The following is a 25,648-nucleotide window of genomic DNA, read 5'->3' on the forward strand; positions in this document are numbered from 1 at the left end:
AGAGGGAGGGACCGAGAAGTTTCTAGAGCTGCTGCCGCAAAGCGCCCGGCCGTGCCAGGGGCCGGCGTGAAATTGTGCGTCGCCCCCGGGGGCGGAGAGGACGGCGGGGGTAAGGCAGTCGCCTGGCCGCGTTATACTCCGGGGTGGCGGGGAGAAGGAGAAGCAGAAGAAGAAGAGCAGCTTATTTGTGAGAGGAGGGAGGGCGCGCTTTTACAGCGCCGAGCTTGCAGGGCAGGTGCGCCCGCCTCTCTCTGGTGATGCAGGGGAGCCCGGCCCGGCAGTGAGGAGGAGCTGCTGCGTCCTGCCCTAGGGAAGCTTTACTGTAAGCTGCACTTATAATAAAAGTAACCCGTCTGACCGCTCAGTTTCAGCAACCCTGTGCAGATGCATGGCGTATATTCTTTTTGCCCACCACGCAGGTAGTCCCGGGAAAGGTAGTACCGGTGGGCACGGAAGCACCGAGCCGACAGCGAGCGTGCATCCCGGGGAGCTCGGGCATCCCTTGATTGGGGTCCCATTAGGAGCCGTGTGCTTGAAAGCCATTTGTTACCTAGGACCAGGAAAGGTAAAGACATGCTTAGGACACAGAGTGCAAGCTCTGTGGCTTGCTTTTCTGTATCTGTCCAGATAAAATAGCACCAATTTGCGCGTCAGCCTGCTGTTGGAGTATTTAAGGATGCATAAATAGGAATAGGTGCTCCCTCTTAATATGAAGAACAAGTACGAATGTGCAGGAATTAGCAGATCAGTCTAATTCTGGGTTATTCAGCATCTGTACGTCCCTCCTGGATGGTATGGTACATTCGGCCAAGTCATTTGCAAAATCCAATTTTCAAAATCAGACTAGAATCGTATCCATCACCTTCGCCATAAATAAGGAAAGCAAAAGTGTTAAATGGGTTCAACCTTCCACTGCAAGCCTTGAACATCCGGCCCCCCCCCGGCCGCGCAGCTGCAGCATTGCCCACTCCTCGCCTAGGGAGGCACCTTTCCCGGCTGTTCTTGAACTTTCCTTCCCGCCCGCTCCCTCGGCTTTCCCGGTGGGTGCTGGGCGCGGGGCTGGCGCGGCTCAGTGCAGCTCCGCCCGCCGCTCCCGGGCAGCGCCGGGGCCGCTCCCGGGCAGCGGGAGCCGTGCGGAGCCGCCGCCTCTGCTGCGCCCGCCGCGCTTGGTGCTCGCTGTGCAGCGTGATGCTTGAGCCTTCTGTAACAAAAGCGGTGACTGAAGGGGAAAGGGGGCTCGCAGTGTCCCCCAGCTGCCTTTCCAAGCCGCATTGCCGTCTCCAGTGCAAATCCCTGGAGTGGGAGCTTGCTCTGTGAGGAGGGTACAGGCTGCGTCTGACCTAACCGGGGCTGCTCTGTGCCGGTTCCAAAGGAAAGGAGTAGCAAAAGAGACTAAAAGAACCTGAAGTTACTCTGGCAGCTGGGTGTAAACTGCAAAATCTACAGGTTTCCCCTGAGAAAGAACATGCTTTTCAACCCCACGCAAATGTACACTTTAGTTTACTTTCAATCTAAGTAAGAAGGGAGAAGACAGAGAAGGAGAGGGTTGTGGTTTCTGTGTGCGTTTGGTCTGGAAACTTCTAGCTGCTCACAATTTGCAATTTAACATGGATGAGTTATTTGATTGCAGATTAGATCTGTAGGAGGTACAAAGCTGGTTCTGTGCATAGACTCTGGACCTTGATACACTGAGGAACATGGAGAGAAGCATCTAAGTTGGTTCTAGTCCAGCAGGTCTAGCAGGTCTTGTTGCAGGAAGCACAGCAAAAACACACGAGATAATTCTTCATCTAATGAGTCTGTAGGGTGCTAAATTTACAATCTCCAGTCAGCATTAGCACACAAGTTCTCCTACGCTCTCAATCCATCTGACATCTTTTTTTCATCTACTTCTAATAATAAACCAGCTATGTGTTGGTTTAAAATAAATCTTTGCAGGTCATTCTGTCTTATGCTTGGCAATGAAGTTTCTGTTTGGTACTGGTACTTTTTCAGCTCCTATTTCATAATCCAGCATTTGAAAATTGCAGTATGTGTAATTGGTGCCAAATTATCTACAACTGCCAAACATGCTAGAAACAAGTTTGATAACGTGATAAGTAGTAGAAGGGAAAGGAGATCTTTTAGTGGAGATCATTTACAGATGTTATACAGCTCATATTTCCAGCCATCCCCTAGTTTTCAGCATAGTAGTGCAAGCCCTTACATAAGTAATTTAAACCAAGTACTGGAAGTTAAGTTCCTTAGTAACTTTCCAAAGACTCTTTAGATACTGTCTGAGGGCCTCCCTGACAGGCTGTATGTGGAGGGCTTTATGGAAAAGGGGACAGAGACAGCAGCAAAACAACAGTGAGTGTCTGGGGTGATGTCAATGCCATAATGCTTCCAGTAGGGTGTGGATGGAGGGAAGGCACGTCAGAACAGTCTCTTGTCAAGCCTCTTCGAAGGCTTGCTTATAGTACCACAGCATTGTAAAGGCACCTCATGTCAGGCCTGTTCTCAGAAGATACATTGCAGAGACAAAGGAAAGATTTCAGAACTTGATGGGTACGCTTAGGTGAAGGGAAAATGAAAATTTTGGCTATAGCTTTCAGGGAGAGCGGAAGACAAGTGAGATGATTGCCTAAGGCATCAGAGAACATTCCAAGCAGTAAAATGTCCTGAAAAAACAACAAATTCCACCAAGAGTCTGGAACAACCTCCCAGGACATGAAGCCAACCTAAAGCTGGTCAGCAACATGCTAGATTTAGGAATAGGTTTATGTAAAGACTTGCTGAAGGTAACAAGGCTTGGACTTAAAACATAGAAGATGCCATAGGACAACACAGCTCAGACATAGCTTTATCAAACAGGTCCTGCACAGGCAAGGGTGACTCAAGGTGGGACCCCAAGGACTCAAGGGACTCCTAAAGCCCATCGGGAAGGGAGGACCTGTCACGGGGTTGGCTTCCCAGGTGTGCCATGGCTGGACTCACTGTAGTGTGTGGGTTGACCAAAGCCCCACTGTGACATGCTGTGGCCTGGAAGTTCACTTGCCCAGCTGTGTTGATGATGCTGGCATGGCAGACTCCCGGAACCAGGAAAAGAAGTGAGGAATGCGTGTCTGTACAAGCTCCAAGATGACATTTCGAGATAACAGCAAACACAGTAACCAAAAAAGGAATGACCCTGACTATTACTTTGTGATTGGAACAGGAACTGAAACCACACTCATCAAGAGCACTGGATTCATGCTTGATTGGCTTGAAAGGGCTGAGGGTGTAAGAAAGAAATAGAGGCAGAAGCCACATACTCTGTGTTGACTGGCACTGGCAACCAGCTGGCAGGTGGACAGACAGCCAGACATCAGCAGGGACACCCTGATGCCACCTGCCAGGGAACACAAAATCCAGCCCAGCATGGCTTGAGTGTGGTGAAGACTTTCCTGGGGAAGCTAGTACGAATAAGATAGCTCATACACCATGGGCAAAAGCGATAATTTGTGCACCCATGTTATTTAAAGTAAGGCTTTAAAACATTGATTGATTGATTGTTACAAAGGATTAAGTAAACTTGTTCTTTTTTTTTTTTTTTTACTTGGCATACATTTCTTCAGAGGGATTGTTTGGTTGCTGTCGAAATCCCAAGGAAACCCCAGATGCTCATCTGTTGGTGTGTCACACTTATACTGAGCTGGAAAAGAATGTGACTTAATAGATCAGGGACAGCTTTAATTATTTCTGCTTGCTGCATTATAAAAAATAATGGTAATAAGGAGGAAGCAATGCTCAGTTTATAGAATTGCACATTTTTTTGTTGCAATAAGCAGTGCTGCCATTGAAGTCTGCAATAGAGCACAAACCTTCATCAGTCTGACCCTACACTTGAATTTTGTGTGACATGTGACAAGTGATAGATTATTAAGCTGCCCGTCACCTGAGTTATGCCCTGCCTGTTCTTCAGTCTCAGCTTCACTGAGCTGTCCCAGTATCCCTGCTTTCCCTTGCTCCCCAACAGGATGTAGCACATCAAGTTCTGTGCTATCCTTTTGGTTTGGGAGGGATAAAGTTGTTGTTTTTCCATATTCATGACCGCATCACTGCGGGCTGCAGTGGATTGACACGGCCTGCACACAAAGACCATCAGACCTCTCTCTTTTCTGCTCCTTTTCAACTGGAAGGGGTGGTGTTCCCTCATCCCCTGCTTTTCAACCGAGCAACATTTACAGGGGAGGGATCTGAGCTGTTACTCAGCAGGCATGCAAATGAGACTCAACCCTTCCAGCGCCAGGCTGGAAAGGGCTCTGTGTCTGCATTTCCCGGGGATTCCTGTGCTGCTCAGCTCCCTGTTCACCAACAGATGTCAACGCTTTTCTAAAATTACAGATCGTAGGACTTACAATTAGGCAAGGTCTCATTTTAAAAAAATTGTTCTCTAGTAAGGTTATTTCTTCTGTGCTTCTGTGCCTTGATTTCTATTATTTGGTGATTTCATCTATGTGATATATGCTGTCCTTTTTAGATCCCAGGTAAATATTTTCAAAAAGACTAAACAGCACTTGTTTGTATAGGCATCTCTTCTGATTCAGTCTATCCCTGTCTTTACCAATTATAGCTCATTAGCTAACTTTCAACTCACAGAAATTTAGTAGAATGAATTATAATTAAGATGTTATATACCTTTCCAAATGCACTGATCATGTTTAATCAGTTGCTTTCCTTTTGTTCTTTCCTTGCCTTGAAAGAAATTAAAATTACTGGACAAACGTATGTTTAGACATTCACATTTTCTATTTCTTTGCATCTCATTAGCCAGTGAGTGTACCCTAACACTGGTGTGCATGGTAACACCACCAGAAAGGATGGGCAATTCATGTTGTTTTTTTCCTCAGACCACTGCAACATTTTACTAGGCTTGGAAATTGTAATGTTTTACAATCTATTGCTCTGAAGTGCCACATGAAAATAATACAAATAACACATGGTAATTGCCTAATTGATTCTGTAGCACTTTTACTAAAAAATATATTTTTTAGACTTTATCAATTTTCAGTATGTTTCCTAATAATTCTTAGGCCTGTCATTGTTAAAAATAAATACCTGCAGTAGCTTCCTTTGGTGATTGCTATCTTGATCTAATCTTAGAGTTCTCATTAATTTGCAACCTAATCTACTTTTTCTTTGTCTCTCCTTCCTTTAGATATATTTAACTTTGTTTTTTCTACTTTTATTATGTAACTCTAGAAAGGTTTTCTTAATGTATTTTTTCCTAATTTTGTGTTTCCCATGCAAGTTTTCTTGCTTGGCTTCCTCCCCCTTCCCCATCCCTTTTCTCTGGCTGTGTCAGAAGAAGGTCAGATTGGATGTGTGGACTGTTACAGTGTCTCATTACTGTTACCATAAAAAATTTCTTCCTTATAGCCAAATCTGGGAAATCCAAATCTACCCTCTTTCAGTTTAAAACCTTGTTGCTGATGAACAGACAATGAAAATAAGTATTTTTGTGTCTTCAGCAAATGCCGAACATCATAATTCCTCTCCTTGCTCAATTTGTTGATAAAGATGGGAAGAAGCAAGAGTCCACCAATTCCTTACTGCTTACAGACTTTGCAGTATTGCTGATTCTTAGTTACTGTGCAGACAGCTAGATTGAAAATCTGAAATAGAGGAAAGACTGGAAAACCCATGGGCTCACCCTAATGAGGAAGAACAGCCACATCCCTAGAAATGGTGTGTCCCACTCACTTAGGCTTACCTGTGTTGTTAACAGGTGAGACATCTCAGTGCCTGTCTTGCCTCTTTTGTCCTATACTTCACAGATACTGCACAATCCCATAATTTTTACTCATGGAAGTCCTCCCGTATTTTGTGGGGACCTTGAAGACTTGCCCAAAAGTGGCTGACCACTTAAAACACAAAATCTATTCCCATATTCACCCTCAGAACTCGCCCCGGTCCTCTGTCTCACAGATACTCTTCCTGAGTAGACCAAGGGGTATGCCTTCCTTTGAATCATATCTCTTTTGCCTGTGTGTGGTGGCTTTTGGACAGCAGATGATGGAATCTTAAGTTTGCATTTAATGAAATCCCATTAACTTCCCATCACATTTTTGTCCCTTTTCCAGAGACAGAAAAAAGACTGGGATAGATTTAGTCCTCTGGCAGGGTTTATAAATGTTTGCTTCAATACCTACTCTCACAGTATTCTCAGCTCTACAGGGAGGAGGAACTCTCTGGAGGTGAGAGGTGGAAGGTGCAGGAGGGAAGACAAGGAATTCAGAATCTTTGTCTTGAGACACTGTCATGGAGAATTTTTGCGTCCACATTAAGAGGGGACGCAGCTAGGAGCCAAGATCTTCCTTCTGTATGGGCCCAGGTCTAGTGGTTGTTTCCTCCTAATTGATGTGAGAGACAGCCAGCCAGCTCAGTCTTCTGCAGCTTCCTTCAATTCTTGTTAGACATGTATGTTCTCTGTTCCTGCTGAGTTTTCTCCCTTCTCTCTCTAGATAGAGGAGATCATCTGTAGTTGTGTCTGATTGGGGTCTAATATGTGCACTTCTTCCCTCCACTCTGAAATGCTTCACACAATTTAAATGGAGAAATTGTGATTACATAGGAATTGGGAATTCTGTTATATGGTCTCAATTGCTTTCAGTCAAGAGAGTTAACATCCTTTCTAAAACAGCCACTCCTTGTTCTGGATAAATGCCAGGGAGCAGGAGTGTTCCTAGGTTGAGAGCATAGGATGTTAGCTTTCAGATCCTGTGATAAGAAAGGTGGGAGCTAAGAAGTTTGCTGATTTTACATCAAACCTAGTCCTGTGGTTTGTCCCCATGTAGAATAACTGAGGGACAATCCCAAGCACAAATACAGCCTGGGTGGAGAATTAATTGAGAGCAGCCCTGCCAAGGAGGACTTGAGGGTGTTGGTTTGACCAGAAGTCTGACATGACCTGGCAATGTACATTCACAGCCTAGAAAACCAACTGTGCCTTGGGCTGCATCCAGATCAGCATGAACAGCAGGGCAAGGGAGGGGATTCTGCTCCTCTGCTCTTGTGAGATCCTACCTGGGGTGATGCATCCAGCTCTGGGTTTCCTAGTAGAAGGAAAACAGACCTCTTGGAACAAGTCCAGAGGAGGCCACTGAGATGATCAGAGGGCTGGAGCACCTCTCCTATGGAGACAGGCTGAGAGAGTTGGGGTTGTTCAGACTGGAGAAGGCTCCAGGAGCACCTTGGAGCCCCTTCCAGTAACTAAAAGTGGCTACAAGAGAGCTAGAGAGGGACTTTTTACAAGGGCATGCAGTGACAGGACAAGGGGGAAGGCCTTGAAAAAGGGCAGGTTTAGATTAGACGTTAGGAAGAATTTCTCTACTGAGGATGGTAGGACACTGGCACAGGTTGCCCAGAGAAGCTGTGGATGCCCCATGCCTGGAAGAGTTCAATGCCAGGTTGAATGGGGCTTTGAGCATCTAGTCTAGTGGAAGGTGTCCCTGCCCATGGCAAAAGGTTTGAAACTAGATGTTCTTTTAAGTCCTTTTCCAACCCAAACCTTTCAGTCAGTAGTTGTGATTCTATAGCTTCATATGAGTTGCTGAAACTATCCAACCGCTTTTCCTCTCCTTGCACCATGGTCAGTGTGTCAGTATTAGGTACATTAGTATCAAATCCACAGAAATCACCAAAACACCCTTCAGTATTTTCCAAGGCTGAATTACTGCTTTGCTGCATGATTTGTAGTAAAACACCCTAAAGCACTTAGACCTTGTGTTTGCCTTTACATGTAGGGCTTCTTCGAACCCAGCAATAAAAAGCTGGGATTCATACTAAGGCAGCAATCAAGCACTTTGTTACTGGGCATTGTGGTTTTTATCCCATGTTAATCCCATGTTAAATTGTCTCATGAATCAGCTTTGGCTCATGAATCATATGCAAGACAATAGAGGAGTCCTATGATAGTTTTGGTAAAAAACAGCACTTCCAGGCATGACCAAAGAGGATAAGTGATACTGTCATTCTAGATCAGGTTGCTGTGTCTAAGCACCCTGGGGATTCTGACAAAATCCAGATCAAGGATGCAGCTTCTCTAGGACTTGTATTTTCCTGTGTTTGGATGACAAGGGTTTGCTTTCAGGGTAGCCAGTTGTGAAGTGTGTGTGAAGCCTGGTGTTGGCACGGGATGCTGCCAGGGAAAGGTCCACGCCCCTTCAGAGCAGCTCCTTCCCTTGCTGTAGGCGTTGTGCTCAGTCACTCTTCTGAATCCTGAATGACACAAGCTGGGTGGGACTGGGTCAGAGTCTCATACCTCAAAGCCTTCCTGTTTGCACAGCCACAGCTATCCCAGATCAGCAGAAGACAACTTCAGGACAAAGCGAAGCCAGACTTTCAAACCGAGGGAGCCTTAAGAGAGCAGTGTCACTCACAGACCTCAAAGGGCTTGGCATCGAGGTCAGTACACTCTTCTTACTTCTTACAGGTGGGAAAGCAGATGAAACAAAGCTTTGGGAAAGAGAAATTATTTTATTGAGATTTAAAACAGTTTGGATCAGGGAGCTAGGTCATTAATCTCCTGTGCTCAGACATGCTCTCATGGGCACTATGTGCTTTAAACTCACAGTTATTGCAGGGAAGCTGGTCATCTCCATCATTTTTGCTGACTTTCCCTCACAGCACCTCCTAATACTAAGCACAGGCCTAAATGGAGGTAGAAAAGTACAACATGTTGCAGCAGCAGCAGCACGTAGCTCTGTACCTATCCAATTGGGAGCTAAAATGTGAACGGCATGCTTGAATTATATTGTGCATTGTGTTGATACAGCTTTTTCATTTTCTGGCTGTTCCTGTGTAAACCACCTCTACCATACAAGTTCCTAGTAGACTTCCTGGAGCCTCTGGCACTCTCCCTCTTCAAATAAATTGTTAATGGGACAGTGAATACCTTTATTTCCCTGTTTTCCTCCATGGTGCATAGCAGAATTTGTTGAAACAGCCATTTTGTCTCCATAATCATGGTATACTTGTCACTTCTATTTAAATATGTAAATAGTGTGATGACAAAGCTAAAACAAGTGAACAAACAGACAAAATGACAAACAAACCAAATCCCCAAAAAAGTTGTATCCACAAATCTGAGTCCTCTTTGTTTGGAGTTCCTACTAGCCAACAAAAAAATTGCTCCAGGGGGTTGTTACAGTTTTCCTTTTTGCTGAACTTCACTATAATGGAGGTTGCTGTTCTCTCCACCAGACAGGAGTGTCCTGGAGATGAAACCCTGTGCCACCTACGAGCAGTTAGTGGATGGTGTCGGGCCATGGGACTTCACTGGAGGTTTTGTTCCCTGTGAGCTGCTCCTTGTTGGAGAGGACGCCTACCCTGTGCTCCTGAGCACTAAAAAGCAGGTCCTGATTGCGGTCTCACAGTATGGGAAGGGCAGGATGGTGGTCGTTTCCCATGAAGGAATCCTGAAGAGCCCCAAGTTCTCCCAGTTCCTCAGGAATGCCACGAGGTGGCTCAAGCCTTGCCCAGAGGCCCTGGTTGGGGTTCATCCTCGGTTGGATTCCCTGTCCCAGGTGCTGCTCGAGGCTGGCACTCGAGTGCAGGTGGAGGCAGAGCCCAGCCCATCCATGGGGGTGTTCTGTATGGACGCCTATGACAGCTCCCAGGCCAGAGGCATCGTGGACTTTGTCAAAGGGGGTGGGGGGCTGCTTGTTGGAGGCCAAGCCTGGTACTGGGCGAGTCAACACGGCAAGGAGAAGGTGCTGTTTGAATTCCCTGGGAACCAGGTGACCAGCGTGGCTGGCGTGTACTTCACAGGAAACGCTGTGGAAAAAGGCGTCTTCAAAGTGGCCAAGAAGATTCCCAAGATCCCATTGGTTGTCCCGTGAGTACCTGAGTTGCCCTCTCTTTAAACCACCAATTAGGTTATGTGGGTGAGTTGTTTGTAGAAGTTTTGGGAGGTGAGAGGTGAGGGTGATGGTAAATACTGATTCTTTATTAACCAGCATGGAATTGTTGCCTTCCAATTTAAAGAGGACTGTTCTTTGCAATTGGAAAGAATGCTGTCTTCAACTGCTTCCAGGGCAGCAGAACCAGGCCCAGGGAATCCATGCTCAGAGAAGGAAATGAGAGGAGGCATCTTTTAGAACAGCCTGCTTGATCAAGTGTACCTGAGTGAAATGCAGCAAAACAGGGGCAGGAGGAAGAACTCCTCTCCCTTTCCCCACACATCCCTACATTCAGGGCAACTTTCCCACAGCTGTAAACCATGCTGGAGATGAAGCAGCGGGACAGCTCTCTAGGCCAGGCTCTGGCTGACATCTGCCAAACCTGTTTAGCCTGTTCCTTGCAGGAATTTACCTCTGCAGGTAAGCTCCTGGAGCTGGCCAGAGCTGAGGCTGGGTGCCGCCTCCCTTCTCAGCTTCTGAAACAGGCTGTGGGCAAGAAATCTCAGTTTGTTTGGGATTCCAGCCTGGCTCTTTGGGTTCTGGATTATCAGGTGTAAAACTCAGGTCTCATATTGCACAATTGACCAGGCATTGGAGACCTGGATGTTGCCCTGCTCTCTTCCTCCCCTTGCCACTCTTTCTCCTGCCACTTTCTGCTAAGTTACATAAGGCACAGCAGGTTCTCCAAGGAGCATTTGTGCTGCTGCGCTTCCTCTGCGTGGCAGCTTCATTTCACTGTAGTGACAGCCACAGCAATTACAATAAAACTCCCAGCGAGTCTTTCCTTCACAGCCTTTTCCTTGTGGATGTAGAATGCTAAATTTCTAATATTTTCAAACAATTAATGGGATCTGATAATTTCTGTTTTTTTCTGGTAAAGGTGGTAGAAAGCTCTGCTGTTTAATTCAGTGAAATGTTTAGGGCACAGCTAACAAATCAGGCTGCTTAATTAAAATTTACTGGTTGCTTCTTGTTACCACCTGCACTGCACAAGCATGTTCCCACTGCTTCATGCACAGGGCATGGAAGTGGGAAAGGGGTGGGGAATTCAGAAGAGAAAAATTACATCACAATTAACAAGACTTCAAATGGTAACTAAAGGTGAATTACACCTTGTTTAGGTTGTTTTTGTGGGGGTTTTGTTTGAATCCAGTGCCAGGGAGAAATTTAGATCTCCAATTTCTGTGTAACATCTGTACATCTGGGTCTTGCCAGATTTGTGTGCGGAGAATCAGGCTTTAGTCTGAGACAGGAGCTGTGCCATATGCCTGGACACATGCTCTGTGTGACAAAGGGTCTCAGTAAAGTAATAACCAAAGAAGAGCTGCAGATTTAATTCCTGTCCTATGGGCATGAGGAAGGGCAGCATCATTTATTCTCACTGAGTTGGCAACAATGGCCATGTAACAACAGATCCTTCACAGGTGTTGGGGGAAAACTGTTTGGCAGAACCAGGGGAAAGTGTGCACAAAGCAAATGAGAGTAATTCAGCATGTCTTTCTCCACAGTGACACATAGGAGTTATATGAAAATAGCAGAGATAAGAGAGCCTTGCACAGCCTAATCTCTTTTTATTGTGGACACTGACAATGTGAGGTAATGTGAGGAATATGTGTTAAGGCTCTAATTCAATTTCCAGTCATTCATGATTTGTCTAGCTGTGTGTCTGCCTGTCTGTGTAGCCCATCTGTCCTAGCACTCCTTTCTTCAGTTCTCAGCAGTGGCAGAGCTTGGGAAAAGCACAGAAATCTTTTGGGCTTGCCTAGTTCATTAAGCCTAGGGTGGGGCAAATAGAGGAAGTTTCTCTTAGAGGAGATATGCTGATTCCCACATTATGTGCAGTTGAAATCTGCAGTTTAAAAAAACATGAAGAGTCTGAAGGGATTTTTTAATTTCTGCAATGTATTTAGATTTTCAAGTGGCTCTTCAAAGACAGAGGTCTAGAAGCTTCCTTTTAACCTATTTATTCCAATTTTTAAATGAGGGCTGAGACTCCTACAGATTTTCTTGACTGTAACAACTGAGGCTTTAAAAGGAGAAAAACGAGGCATTGATGGATTTGTTAATTTTTTTTTTAAACGGAAGAACTGACAGCATGATGTCCTGGGATGAAGGAGAAAGAAGAGGCAAGGATGGCCACCAGGAATAGCTCAGTTGGTTAGAACATGGTGCTACAAATAGTGTCAAGGAGCGGGGTTTGATCCCTGTATGGACCACTCACTTAAGAGTTGGACTCAGTGATGCTTCCAACTCAGAATATTCTGTGTGTCCTGGTTCAGGGCAAATTTTGGAGAGAACCCCCAAAGGCGCCCCTCTAGGAAAGCAGATTCAATTGGTCCCTCTGCCCCAACCGGTTTGGGAGGAAATGCCACCTTGGAGAAAAGTGGAAAAAACCCTGTTTTTTAAACAATAAAACCTAAACAATGTTAAACAATAAAACCCCTTGCTGCTCCAAAAGAGATGACAAACTCAGGAAAGGCCCCTCCCCAGGTTGCAGCTCAGCTCACTCAGTCTCTTCTCAGTCCCTCAGTTGCTGGAAATGCCGCGGCCCAGGCCCAGCCCGGTGGGCCCCAGGTGTGAGCTGCCGGTGCCCTGCTGGTGTTCAGGCCAGAGCAGGTTTGAACAGGTCCAAAGAAAATGGGGAAAAAACCCCACAGTCCAGGGAACTTCTTTGCCTCAGCTAGCCAAAACTAACTAAGGCAAAGGAGAGCTCTGTCCCACTGTCTGTCCATCCGCAGACAACACAGTCCAGGAGCAGGAATGTGGAGGAGTGAGTGCAGTGTCTGAAAACAAACTGCTGCTTCTTCTCTCCCCCTTCACTCTCTGCAACAAGTCCTAAAGGTGCAAAGCTTATTATTCAGCATAAACAGAACAAGACAACTGGGGATAAAAGCATCATATAGTCTACCTAGGACACTGTGAAATCAAGAAGAGAACTCCTTAAGTTTCAGCTATGGCTCCAGTCATTTTGTGCCAAGGGTTCTGGGCTGGGGGCTAACCTGGACCTCTCTTGGTTCTGCAGGCACCAGGCCAACCTGAGCCGTGATGCCGAGTTTCTCCTGCACGGTGTGCCAGAGCTGGATTTGGTGACGGGGGGCATCCCCTCCACCTTGCTGGTGCATGGAGCCCTGTCCTTCCCGCTGTGCCTGGACAGCTCCCAGCGCTGCCTCTTGGCTGCCGCACGCTACGGCCGCGGCCGCGTGGTGGTGGCCACCCATGAGGGCCAGCTGTTCTCCCCAAAGCTGGCCAGATTCCTGCTCAATGCTGTCTCCTGGCTGGATGCCGGCAGGAAGGGGCTGGTGGGGGTGGATCCCAGCCTGAAGAAGCTGTGTAGCCTGCTGTCTCAGGCAGAGGTGAAGTCGCAGGTGTCACAGCTGGCAGGTGACATCAGCGTGTACTGCTGCACTTCTTACGGTGACAAAGAAGCCGAGAGGATCCACGCTTTCGTGGCAGAGGGAGGTGGCCTGCTGGTGGGGGGCCAGGCCTGGTACTGGGCTTCCCAGAACTCTGGCAAAGCTGCTGTGGCAAAATATCCTGGCAACAGGATCCTGAACCGCTTTGGGCTGAGCATCCTGGGGCAGACAGGCCAGGCAGCCAAGTACCCAGCCCTGGGGCCGGGGGAGCACTACCACTTCCGCAGGGCACTCCTGCTCTTCAGCACGCAGCTGCAGGGACATCAGGAGCTCACAGAGCCCCTGAAGGGCTGGCTGCACCCCCTGGCACAGGACTGCGCTGCCTTCCTGCACATCCCAGCCCACGACTGCCCGGCATACGCCTCGCTGCACCGCATCCTGACCAAAGTGCTCAAGAGGACTGGGATCCCGCAGGTCAGCAGGCAGTGCCCGGTCAAAAGCAACTCCAAAGAGGCAGTGCTTCTGTGCATGGCAACTGAGCTGTCCCTCACCATGACAGACAGCGCTGCCCTGGTGCAGAAATCTGCTGCCGGGGTCTGTGCCTTCCCCGTCACTGTGGAAATCGATGGCACAAACCCAGGTGAGGAATTATCTCTCTTCCTCCCTGTTGCTGGGATCACTGGGGTGCCTGCCCTCAGTGTGCCTGTGTCTGTGTATGCCTGAGCATGGGCACAGATGTGCAATTTCACCTTGGCCTTCAGAGGAGACTGAGCTCAGTGCAGTGGCAGACAGGCTCCTTTTGTGGCCAGCCCTGATTCTAGCAACTGAAACACTCCATGGAAGTCCTGCTTCCTCCCTGTTGGTGCACAGGCACTGGCTGGAAAAGAACTCCCAACAAGTGGCACTGCAGGGCACTTGCATGGCACAATGGTTTTGGCAAGAAAGCTTCTCTGAGAAACCCTGGACTCCACAGTGCAAGGTGCTGTTCCCATAGTTGTGCTGATATAGCCGTCTATGGAGCCATCCTATGAAGAGGTGGGAGTTAGAAACAAAAAGTTTATTTGTTATCTAGGTAATTTCAGCCTGAGTTATAGCACAGTCCCACAGCTTGGTGTATCAGCAGAATGGAGGGAAGATCTGGTTTTGGGGGTGAAAGAGGCTGGAAGTATGGTGGGAACTTCTTGGGGTGACACAACCACTGAAGCCAAAGTATTCAGTAAATACACCATAAATTATTTGTCTAAGCTTAGGTCTTGTATCTGTACCAGTTTGCTGAGATTCCTGCTTACAACTGATATGTTTAAACTCTGGGTTAAATACCACTAGGAATTTAATTCCCCTGGACAGAGTTTTTTTAATTAGAATATGATTTAGAGGAGTTGTTTCCAAATTGTTACAATGAGATAAAGGAGGCTGTTCTGGAATGGCAATATCTGAGTGCAGTGGCTGTGCAGAGAGAAAAGTTGTAGAATAACTTCTCACTGGTTTTAATAATGAGTCAGGACAAAAGCAGAAAATACTCAGAATTTGTGTCATTTCACATAAATGAAAAAGAAAGAAAAGCTAGCAAACCCTGAGCACCATTTCAAAACTGCCTTTGGTACAAATTCAGCCAAACTGAGATGAACTGGTAACACACTGTGATATAGTCTAATTTGCATTTTTCATTGGATTAGGTTTTGCTTGACAAAACTGGTTCTGCTTTCATGGATGACAGGAAAGGTTGTAAGTTGGGTGCTTAATGACAGTTCAGCTCTTTTTAGGACTTTGGGTGTTTGGATTGAAATATGCCTAATTAAACTTTATGTCAGAACTAGGGAGTGGGATCTGCCTGATAAGTACAGTAGAGATGGATCAGTTTTGCACTGTAAATTCTGTAAATTGCAAGTGTTTAAAGAGATTTTTTTTCTAAGGAGACTTGCATTTCCATGGGAAGACTGTCTAGAAACATGCTGAATTGTAGTGGTACCCTTCTTGCAGGTACACCTAGCACAGAATGGTCTCTTGAGGTTTTCTCATCACTTCAGTCAGCAAGAAATGATAATTCCTGTGACTCCAGTTTGTGCTGGACCAGTCACTAAGGAAAAAAGTGATGCCACTGTCAGTCTGTTATTTGGGAAATGTTTTATGATCATTACAACTTCAATTGTGTAATCCCACCATAGCTGGCACCTCTTATGAGGTCTTGAGGAGAAGAGGGTCTGAGTGTAGGAAGTGTTGGGATTTTGACTTACTTTCTCTTTTTTTTTTCCTTCTCATTTTTAGAAGATACTACTAAGCACATTTAAACTTGGCATTTCCAGAAGTGTAAATCTGGATGGGCTTGCTTGCTAATAGCATGATGATTTTGTTCATTTCTTTGAAACTGTATTTCTGACAAGTTGGGTAAATGCGAGATAGTTCTGTGAGTGTAGAGCAAGGGAAAAGGAAAGGATGGAAGATTATTCTCCTGTTGCAACTTGAAATCTCCAGGATCTGTAATGGTCGGTACGAAGAAGTGCTTAACTGTTCAGGACTGTGTTCTGTTACATTTTAGGAAAGACAGCCTGGAGGAGCACAGGACTCTATCTTCCCGAAGGGCACACAGCAGTGATAACGTGCCCTTGCCTGGTGGTCGGTGCTGGCCTGAAGGTAAACTCTATCTGCTTGGCGTTGGTTTACGCCGGTGTATTTGTCGGGTTAGAACTCAAAAATAGCACGGGGACGGGTTTTCTCCTTAATGGCTTTTTCTAACCTTTCCCGCCCTTTCCTACTGCTGCCACCCTGTGGCACTTCAAATGCTTTGTCATTATTTCTTCATCTTGTGTCCTTTCTCTTTTCTTTTGCCTTCCTCCCACTCTGTGCTGGCGGGATAATTGAGTGTGGCTGCTGCTTGAGGGCTGTTGGTTTTTGTTCTGTTATGGTGCAAAAAAACCTGATCAAGATGATTTTCAGGTCCAGGATAAGTACTTAGGCCCTTCTATGAACCAAACTTGATTCCATCTCTCGAGATCTCTCATAAATTCCTTTGACAGTGGTGTCACTGCTGCTCATGTAGATGTATCCAGATGAGACAGACACTGTTACTTGGAATCCTGTTCTCTGCAAAATAGAAGAGAAGCAAATGCTTACCTGCTTGGATATTTTTTGCAGTCACCTCCCTGAAGCAGCTGAAATGAAAAGTTAACTCAAGTGCTTCTGTCTGATCCTGCAGCCACATGCTGTCTGTTTTATTATAAGAGCTCTAAGGAAGAGGCACAATAAAACAAGCCAGTCACGACCACATCTCTCCAAATGATGTTATAGGAAGTGACTCTGATGCTGGGGAAGGGTAGAGGAATGATCAATGCAAGTGCAGTGCAGTGGAAGAAGTCACTGCAGGACTCTGACCTGCTGGTGAAAGATGCACTTGAGCCAGAAATACTGGGAGAAGAGCTGTAAGACTGAGATAGGGACTAGGCTGGAGTCAGAAGGCTGCTTCTGTGTGCGTGCTCTGCAGGGACAGTGCTCGGTGGGTGCTGAGGTCAGTGTGCCAGCTCACACTGGCACACCTTTGACCAGCTGTTCCTCCACTTCTGCTTGCCAGGTGCAGGTTGGGTGTCACACGGATGACCTCTCTGGAGCCAAGGAGCTGAAACGGGCACCAGTGGTAATCCGCACCTGTGATGTTGCCTGCCAGAAACAATCCGTTTCCTGCCTCTGGGGTGGCCTCATTTACATCGTAGTACCAGCAAAGAGTTCACTGGGGAACGTGCCCATCACGGTGGAAGGGGCAGTCAGAGCTCCTTTCTTCAAGCTTGGTAGGTTTGTTTACCTTGGGGCTTTTTGCCTGAGGGCTGCTCACAGATGTCGTTGTCCCAGTGACTGAAAGGAAAAATGGTCCTTTGTTTAGAAAGGTCTTAGAAATGCTTGGATTTAGGAAAACTCAGATTTATTTTCCTTACTATGCTGTCCTCTGGGATTCCCATTTTTCTACTAATTTTTAAGAAGGGTGGAAGGGAGGTCCCCAAGAATCACCAACCTGTCAGCCTCAGCTCTGTGCCTGGAAAGATCATGGAACAAACCCTCCTAGATGCTATGCTAAGGCACGTGGAGGACAGGGAGCTGATTTGGAACAGCCAGCACCTCTTCACCAAGGGCAAGTCCAAGAGAGATGGGGACAGACCCTTTAGCAGGACCTGTTGCAGTAGGACAAGGGGCAATGGTTTTAAACTAAAAGAGGATCGATTCAGATTATGTATAAGGAAGAAATTTTTTACCATGAGGATGGTGGAATACTGAACGACTTGCTCAAAGAAGTGATGATGCATGCTTTCCTTGAAACATTCAAGGTCAAATTGGGCAAGGCTCTGAGCAACCTGATCTAGTTGAAGATGTCCCCCCTGGTCATAGCAAGAGGGTTGAAACAGATGACCTTTAAGATCCCTTCCATCCAAACTATTCTACAATTTATGAATCTCTGCTTCTGGGTTAGTCACTCTGAGCCTGCTGCGTGGCTGGGTGTAGGTGAAAGAGCTTTCACAAAATGGGCAGGGTTTGTCCACACCCACATTTCTTGGAGCTGGAGTTGTTATTTCTGATGGAAACTGTTGTGCTAGGGAGAGGAAGCACGGCAAAGCATGCTTTGTGCTCTGCCTGCTTTACTGTGCCCTCATATGGCCATCTCTAGATCCTGCAAGACATCTCTGCTGAATTCCCCATGTTTCCAGCACTCTTCTCTTCTCTTCTCTTCTCTTCTCTTCTCTTCTCTTCTCTTCTCTTCTCTTCTCTTCTCTTCTCTTCTCTTCTCTTCTCTTCTCTTCTCTTCTCTTCTCTTCTCTTCTCTTCTCTTCTCTTCTCTTCTCTTCTCTTCTCTTCTCTTCTCTTCTCTTCTCTTCTCTTCTCTTCTCTCCTCTCCTCTCCTCTCCTCTCCTCTCCTCTCCTCTCCTCTCCTCTCCTCTCCTCTCCTCTCCTCTCCTCTCCTCTCCTCTCCTCTCTTCTCTCTTCTCTCTTCTCTCTTCTCTCTTCTCTCTTCTCTCTTCTCTCTTCTCTCTTCTCTCTTCTCTCTTCTCTCTTCTCTCTTCTCTCTTCTCTCTTCTCTCTTCTCTCTTCTCTTCTCTTCGTCAAACTGAACAGAGCCAGCATTGTTATGTGAAACAGCAACTCTGCTGGACAAAAAGAAATGAGACACTGGAGAAACTTGATGCCTCTTGTTTTCTGATACAAAACAGGGATCTGTTCTTGCTATGCTACTCTGTTACATGCCAGTCCTTTTCTGTTCCCTACCTATTAAAGAGCCTGAGGAGGCTTCCCAAGAACAGATTGAGGACTGGCTATGTAACAGCCACCACCCACAGTCATGCAACTACCACATACTGTTTTCCAAGAAATTTTCACGACCTGCTCTCTTTCTCTGAGCTTGACCTCTGCGAGCATGCTCAAAAGTCAGAATTGTGCTCAACTGATTTTCTGTGTTGTTTCTGTAGGGGAGACCTGTGAAAGGCAGTGGGAGGCCTGTATCCGGCACTACCCTGCTCCCTGGGCAGAGCTGGCTGTTGAGAATCTCATCCTGACGGTGCCTTCTGACAGCATCCGCCACATGGAGAGCCCACGGCTGCTGCTGACCCTGTGGGACAAGATCATGGTGGCCATAAGCACATTGGCAGCCGTGCCAGCAAAGTTCCCAAGGCCAGAGAGGATTGTAACAGATGTCCAGATCTCATGTGGTGGGTACAATGCCATATGGCCTTCTCCAGGGCTAAGAGGCAAGTTAGCCTCTAGCAGCAGTGTCTGTTCCTTCAAGGTTATTTTGCTAAAACCAGACTGGGAACATATGTGAGGTGTTAAATGACTGTGGCCCTTGCATAATTGTGAGCTGCTCCGTCAGGTTGGAAATGTGGGAAGGCAGGGCTTGAAAAACATACTGACCTTTGCAGATGCCTCCCTGCTCTCAAAACTGGTGGTGTCTCCTCAGCTGTTCTCCTGTTGGGGTGTGTTACAAAGCAGAGCTGCTGACTGCAGTGGCTTTAGCTCACATGCAGTTATCCATTCTCCCTCCTGAATGCACTGCAGAGCCAGTACAGCTGGGAAGAAGTGACCTGATTTCTATTTTCTCTCTGGCACAGCCACAGGAGTGTTCTCATGTGTTCAGTGACAATTTTAAACCTCTGTGTGCCTACTTGCTGGAGGTGGGCTCCACGAAGGTTATTGTGGGCAAAGCTTACTCTGAAAAGATGTGTGCCTGAGATGATGGCACACATCTGGAAGCAGATCCAGTATTGCTGTCAAAGCCCAGGAGTGTGTATTTTTGCAGCTGATGTTACCCCAATCCAGCTTTTCCAGTTATGAACTGAGTGCCTTTGCTCAAGAATCAAATTACATAATAAATATGGAACTTTGCAATAAAAATTCTGCTCAGTTTTTTTTTTTTAAAAAAAACCAAATTCATCATGGTTAAATTTATCATCCACAATGAGACAATGGCTTGGCATGAACCCTGATGCCCTAAACTTTTGCTAAGCTACAATGGAAAGAATTTGTGGCACATCTTGGGAGTGTTAGGTTTTGCTATGCCGAGCAAATGCCAGTTAAAAATATCATAGTCTACAGACATAAAATTTCTTTTGGCTTGGGTGGACTAAATGGTTTCACTCGCATTTCTGGATCTGAACTTTTTGGGTGCTAGTGATTGCTAATTGCATATATCCCTCTTATTAAAAAAGAGGAAGCTCAAGATCTTCACTGGTTCCTGCAGAAACTAGTTCCAGGCCATTCACGTTCTATGTTCACTAGTTCCTGCAGGAAGGGGATTGCCATTCCTGTTCATTCATCAGGCTCCCTCTGTGTAAAGGGCTGCTTATACCTTGCTACAACAGGTATTTGAATCTGGGGGCATTGCTCTTGCATGAAGTTTTGGGAATCTTCCAGGAGGACCAATTAGGGAAGAAGACACCAAAGAGGCAGAAGTAAAATCCCTTGCAGTGCATGTTTCTTGCCTAGGAACCTGCTGGGAGGTTGTTTATGGAATAGCTATCCTGCAGGGTTAAGAACAGGCTTAAGTATGACAGGATGTGTAGTCCTTAAGCATGACGGACCGTGTTTTCCATGTGTCGCATCCACACCAGTGATCACTGGAGTGCAGGCCTGCAGTATCCACTCTCCACATAGGAGCACCCAAGGAGTGCCATGGTGCTCAGTCACATCATTGCATGGTTGCATTGGTGTCGACTGTGCTCAGCCTGTGGGAGTTCATGTATGTTCTGGACAATGGTCATGATTTTCCCCTCATCCTAAAACCTCAACCTCAGTCCAACCATGAGTGTACATTTATATATAAAAAGGAAAAGCAGGCAAAACTGCACTTAACTGTTGGTTCAGTCCTGCCTTTACTTGTTAGACTGTTTAAGGGTCACTATCTGTTAGGGTGAAACATGATATATTTCCTTACATCACACTGGGAAAAGTTGGTCATTCATGGTAATAAAAAAAGTGTTATTTTTGAGATGGAGGAAAGATACTAGAGAAATGAAAAAAAAATTACAATAATCATTTACATCTGAGAAGCACTGAGGTGAGCATGTAATGACATGTTGCTCCTGTCTCTCCTGCAGGCTGGATGCATGCTGGCTACCCCATCATGGGCCACCTGGATTCAGTGAAGGAGATGTTAGACGTGGAGCACATGCAAACTACTGGTCTTTGGGGTCCCATCCATGAGCTGGGACACAATCAACAGCAGCAGGCATGGGAGTTCCCCCCTCACACCACAGAGGCCACATGCAACCTCTGGTCTGTCTATGTTCATGAGGAGGTGCTGGGCATTCCCAGGCATAAGGCCCATCAGGCACTCAGGCCACAGTGCCGCAAGGAAAGGATAAAAAACTATCTGAAGAAAGGTGCTCAGCTAAAGGACTGGAACGTGTGGACTGCTCTGGAGACATACCTGCAGGTAACAGGGAAAATGTGTGTGTGTTCCTAGTGCAGTCACTGAAGCCTCTGTCAGAGGGATGTCTGCAGCCTGCTGACTGTAGCAGCACTGTAGCTGTGGAGCCTTGATGTGTTTGATTACTGTCAGAGGGTTTCTCTTGGGCCCAGAACGCACCTGAGAGGTAAAGAGGCGGAGTGCCTAAAGCTGAGGTCTCCTGAAAACCTTCCTTTGTCAGATTTGGGCTTAGCCACTCAGGGAGATAGCTCAGTGCAATGTACTAATCTTTCTCCCTGGAAGAGAAACAGGAACTGCTTCTTGTTATACAACATGGGAGAAGGAGGATCAAACTTGGGCCCAGCTCTTTAATCCACAGCAGATTTCCTGTGGGATGGTGGGCTAGTTGTCAAAAAACCTTGGCACTGTAAAGTGTCTAGAAGAGCCAGGCTTTGAATAGTCTCCTGGTGAGTTACATGGCCTTTTAAAAAACTTACAGAGAGGAGGGTGTTCATATCATCCAGTGCACTGAGTGGAGCCAGTGTAGTCCAGCAAGTGGCAAGAGGATGGGCTCAGCCTATCCTCCTGCACACAGAACTGGATCCCTCACTGTGGTCGAGACTCTAAAACACAAACCCTATCCTAGATTAAAGTGCATTCTCTTGGGAAGCATGCAAGAGAGATTCCCCCTTTCCCTTAATCCTCCTAGAAACTATTAGCCTAATGGAGAAAGCACTCAGCCTGATTTTAACTGGGAACTGCAAAGCAGATATCCATTATGATGCTTAAGCTACTGACTGTTGTGAGATGAGTGTTCCTCAGCTCCCTTGTCTGAGAGCTCTCACACTTCATATGAGGAAAAGTATATTTACTGGAGGAGTATTGATCCTGACTTCTCCACATCCCAAATAAGCATCTGCAAGGTCAAGCTGAAGAGTCATCCTCCGGGGATTTTTGGTGCAACCAATAACAAAATATTTTTACAGAGGGGAACAGTTTTAAGGGAGGAAATTTTCCCACATTACCTTACCAGTTTGGCCACTGCCTCACTGCCTCACCCACGCTTGTAGGCTGGGATGTCTCATCTCCTGCCTGATTACTAACAGGACTGCTGGAATAAATGTGGCATGGAAGAACAGTTCTAATTCTGCAGCAGCAGGTGTATGAACTCCTTTTGTTCTTATTCTTAGCAAAGCATGCCCTGTTCGTAATCTCTCCCTCCCCTTTTCTCAATACTCCTTGTTCTCCTGTGCCCCTTCTATCCAGCTATTCTGTCAGTGTCCCCTCTGATACTGTTTTCACAAAGCAGCAGCTTATGTAATAAGTTACTGACACTTTTGGCTACTCCTAGTGTATCTTTGAACTCTGTTTGTTTTGGGAGATCAGTGTAATGGGGAGGTATTTTTCTGTACTTTAGTGCTGTTAGTTATGCTCTGAAGCCTGAAAAGACTAGATGCTTTCATCTAAATTTGCATTCATTTTGAGAGACACTGCAGAAACCCGTGGAATTTTCTACTGCATGTAACACAGGAATAATGCCAGTGAAATGATAACTTAACTGTTTGTACACTGTATTGTTTTTCATCAGCTGCAAGAAGGGTTTGGTTGGGACCCCTTCACCCACCTCTTCTCTGACTACCAGAAAATGTCCACGATCCCAAAAGACAACACTTCTAAGATGAACTTGTGGGCACAGAAGTTTTCTCAGCAGGTGAATAAGAATTTGGCTCCATTCTTTACAGCCTGGGGATGGCCTATCAAGAAAGAGCTGTCTGTGGAACTGTCCTCTCTACCCAGCTGGGAGCAGGATCCAATGAGATCCTACAGACCATAAAGGAAAACTACCTAAATCTTGGTTCTTACACTAGCTATGGCCTATCTTTATCTCCATGTGTATCTACATGATAGCTCATTATGTGCTTGGATTTATGCTGGATTCTTCAGCTTCTTGCTGCCAGTGGAGGCCAGCCCCAACAGAGATTCAACAGGGACCAGCAGATCAGCAACCACCTAAGCTATCTTCTGAAGGGTTAAATAATCAGTGAGCTTTGTTCCAGGTGCTTCACCTCAGGAAGAATGTAATTCTGAGTTGATTTAGTTCCTACAGAACCTTTCTCCGATGAAGTGGAAGTTTTCTGGGTGGAGCAGTCCCTGGACCAGTTTCAAGGACTTTACCATGGGAATAGAGATCTTTAAAGCAAATAGTAACCTCCACAGCATTGTATTCTTAATATGATCTCAGTAACATGAGAGTTTCACAATTACTTTTGTTACCCTAAAATCCCTAATTTTTAATTCCTCTTGTTATGCAGAATTTCACAGCGCCTGTTGTGAAAGTGGCCTTATAATGCATATATACAGGCTATATAATGCATAATTGATACTGAAATGCTGTAGATTTCTCCCTACATTCTATGACTGTGTGACCCAGCGTCCATCTTTATGTGAACAAGTCAATTATAAGTTTTAGCTATCATTCAGCCATAGCCTGACAGCAAGATACATGCCAATGAAGAGGAGAGAGTGGAAGCAGGGAGGTGACTTGATTGTAGTCAGTAAAGGTTTAGCTCACGGACTCATCCAAGGTTAAAATACAGGCACTGACCTGACAGCCTGAGGGAGAAGGGAGAAGGAAGATGACAGTTCATCAAGACAGAGGACCAGCCTTTTCAAGGTGCAACAAAAATTCATGTTACTCCCAGCTCTTTCATAATTGCTCAGCTATTATGGGTTTTGGCAAGCATGTTAATGCTTAGCCTAAAAGCCTAAAAGCTCACTAGTCCCACCCTATTCCTTATGTATCAGTAATAAATAAAAAATACCAGTGTAGACTCGCAGGTTTTGTATGTGATCCTATTTTCATGTCTCCATGCCCAGTAAAAAAAAGGCCTAAATAGAAATGACCTAAATAGAAGTGGCCTTGGTGGTAAAGTTGTTCAAAGTTGAAAAAAAAACACCATGGAAGTCTCTAGTCTGTGGTGTGGCCTCATATATATCATAGTGCCAAAGGAGGGCACATTTGGTCAGATATCAGTCACAATTAAAGAGGCTGTGCAGCCTCCTTTCTTCAGGCTTGGTAAGTGGTCCCAAAACCAAACTGTAGCAGGGGAGTAAAGAGGCATTTCTGCATTTATGGCTTAACCATATTTTCCTGATTTTCTGGGGGTTTTCTTTTTGTGGTCATGTGTGTAGAAAATGTCAAAATTATGTAATGTCCTAGCAAAGTCTTTGCATTAAGCTTCCCATTTCTTAGCCCAGAAAGTATATTGATAAGACCTTCAATTAGGGATTAATCTCTTTCCATGTTCCCAGTATAAGCATGTCTGAGACACCTTTAAAGCGGCTTGATATTAAAAACTGAATATCATCGGCTTGCAGCAGCAGCAGACATGGGGTCACCAAAGACGACTGAAGCCCTTGTCAGCATCCCAGGATCTCCCTGTGATTCAGTAAAACACAGTTACATCCAGATTAATTTATTGTTTCTGAGGCCATGCAAAGGGGTTTGTTTACCTGTGGTGATTGTCCTCTTTCTTCACATTTAAAAGTTCTTTTCAAATTCGCTGCCTTTTTTCACCTGAATGCTGGATTGGGGGGGCTGACATCTCTGCCTGGTTCTGAACCATCTGTCAGCAGCAGCCCCCTGGGCTGAGCTGGCCACTAGAACGTCATCCTGGCAGTACCAGCTGCTGGTGTACACCACATGGACAGCCCAGAGAGGCTGCTTCCCATCTGCATCAAGATGATGGATGCAATTGCCAGGCCAGCAACCATCCCAGACACTTTTCCAAGGCCAGAAAGGATGGTGGCAGATGTCCAGATATCTCATGGCAAGTATAATAACTAGGACATTTTGTCTGTATCTGTGATGGATATTTGTAAGGGAAGTACACAAGGCAGTAACGCTATCACAAGGCTATGCAGATCCTCAAATCAGCAGATCAATTCCACCACATCCAAGAAGACTGCTGGAGAGAGTAAGAATCTTCTGTGAATGTCAAGAGCTTGTATGCAAAAGTAGCATATTCTGCTGCTGAATTTGACATGTGAGACCCAGTGAAGGGAGGCTGGCCACCAAATGACGTGTACCATGTCACATTGATCTTGTTGCTGTGGGAGTGAATTTATGCTAATTGCAGCAGAAAGAAGGGAAGCACAGGTAGCTGGTTTAGGCAGGACAAAGGAGATTTTACACATAGGCAGCCTACTGTGTAATGAGACGCTGGTGTTAGCAGGCATAGGATTGCTTCCATTAGTGGGGTAGTGAGGGCAGTAGTAAGGGGGAAGAGTTGGTTGTAAGCAGCATTTTGCTGTCATTGAAGAAATCTGCTGTTTAAAGACAATTCACAAGGCCAGTGGAACTGAAGTTTGTTATGGGTGATGAAGAGGCTCCTAAAGGCCAAATCTCAGTATTATTTTCAATTAATCTTTGTTCAAGTACTGCACTTTTCTCAGTAGGATTGGCAGGTTCTTTCAGCTCTACTTGAATGCAG

At 45.9% G+C, this 25,648-nt stretch overlaps 1 protein-coding gene across 1 annotated transcript; it reads left to right on the forward strand.

Annotated features, from left to right (window-relative positions):
- Nucleotides 1-8: 8 nt before the first annotated feature.
- Nucleotides 9-23,990, forward strand: TCAF2 (TRPM8 channel associated factor 2). The gene is made up of 9 exons (XM_066572254.1): nucleotides 9-109; nucleotides 8,309-8,427; nucleotides 9,226-9,859; nucleotides 12,946-13,916; nucleotides 15,813-15,907; nucleotides 16,842-17,055; nucleotides 18,721-18,960; nucleotides 20,845-21,182; nucleotides 22,744-23,990. Exons 3-9 carry the CDS (start codon nucleotides 9,243-9,245, stop codon nucleotides 22,987-22,989), a joined length of 2,721 nt encoding a protein of 906 aa, XP_066428351.1. The 5' UTR covers nucleotides 9-109; nucleotides 8,309-8,427; nucleotides 9,226-9,242; the 3' UTR covers nucleotides 22,990-23,990.
- Nucleotides 23,991-25,648: the final 1,658 nt, after the last annotated feature.

This window comes from Molothrus aeneus, chromosome 2 (assembly GCF_037042795.1).
Source record: "Molothrus aeneus isolate 106 chromosome 2, BPBGC_Maene_1.0, whole genome shotgun sequence".
NCBI classification, from domain to species: Eukaryota; Metazoa; Chordata; class Aves; order Passeriformes; family Icteridae; genus Molothrus; species Molothrus aeneus.

Excerpts from the sequence above, each read along its gene's own strand:
- TCAF2 (XM_066572254.1), top strand. The coding sequence starts at position 9,243 with ATGAAACCCTGTGCCACCTACGAGCAGTTAGTGGATGGTGTCGGGCCA. Across the intron at positions 18,961-20,844 it reads AGATGTCCAGATCTCATGTG|GCTGGATGCATGCTGGCTAC; the intron begins GTGGGTACAATG and ends TCTCTCCTGCAG. Across the intron at positions 21,183-22,743 it reads CTCTGGAGACATACCTGCAG|CTGCAAGAAGGGTTTGGTTG; the intron begins GTAACAGGGAAA and ends GTTTTTCATCAG.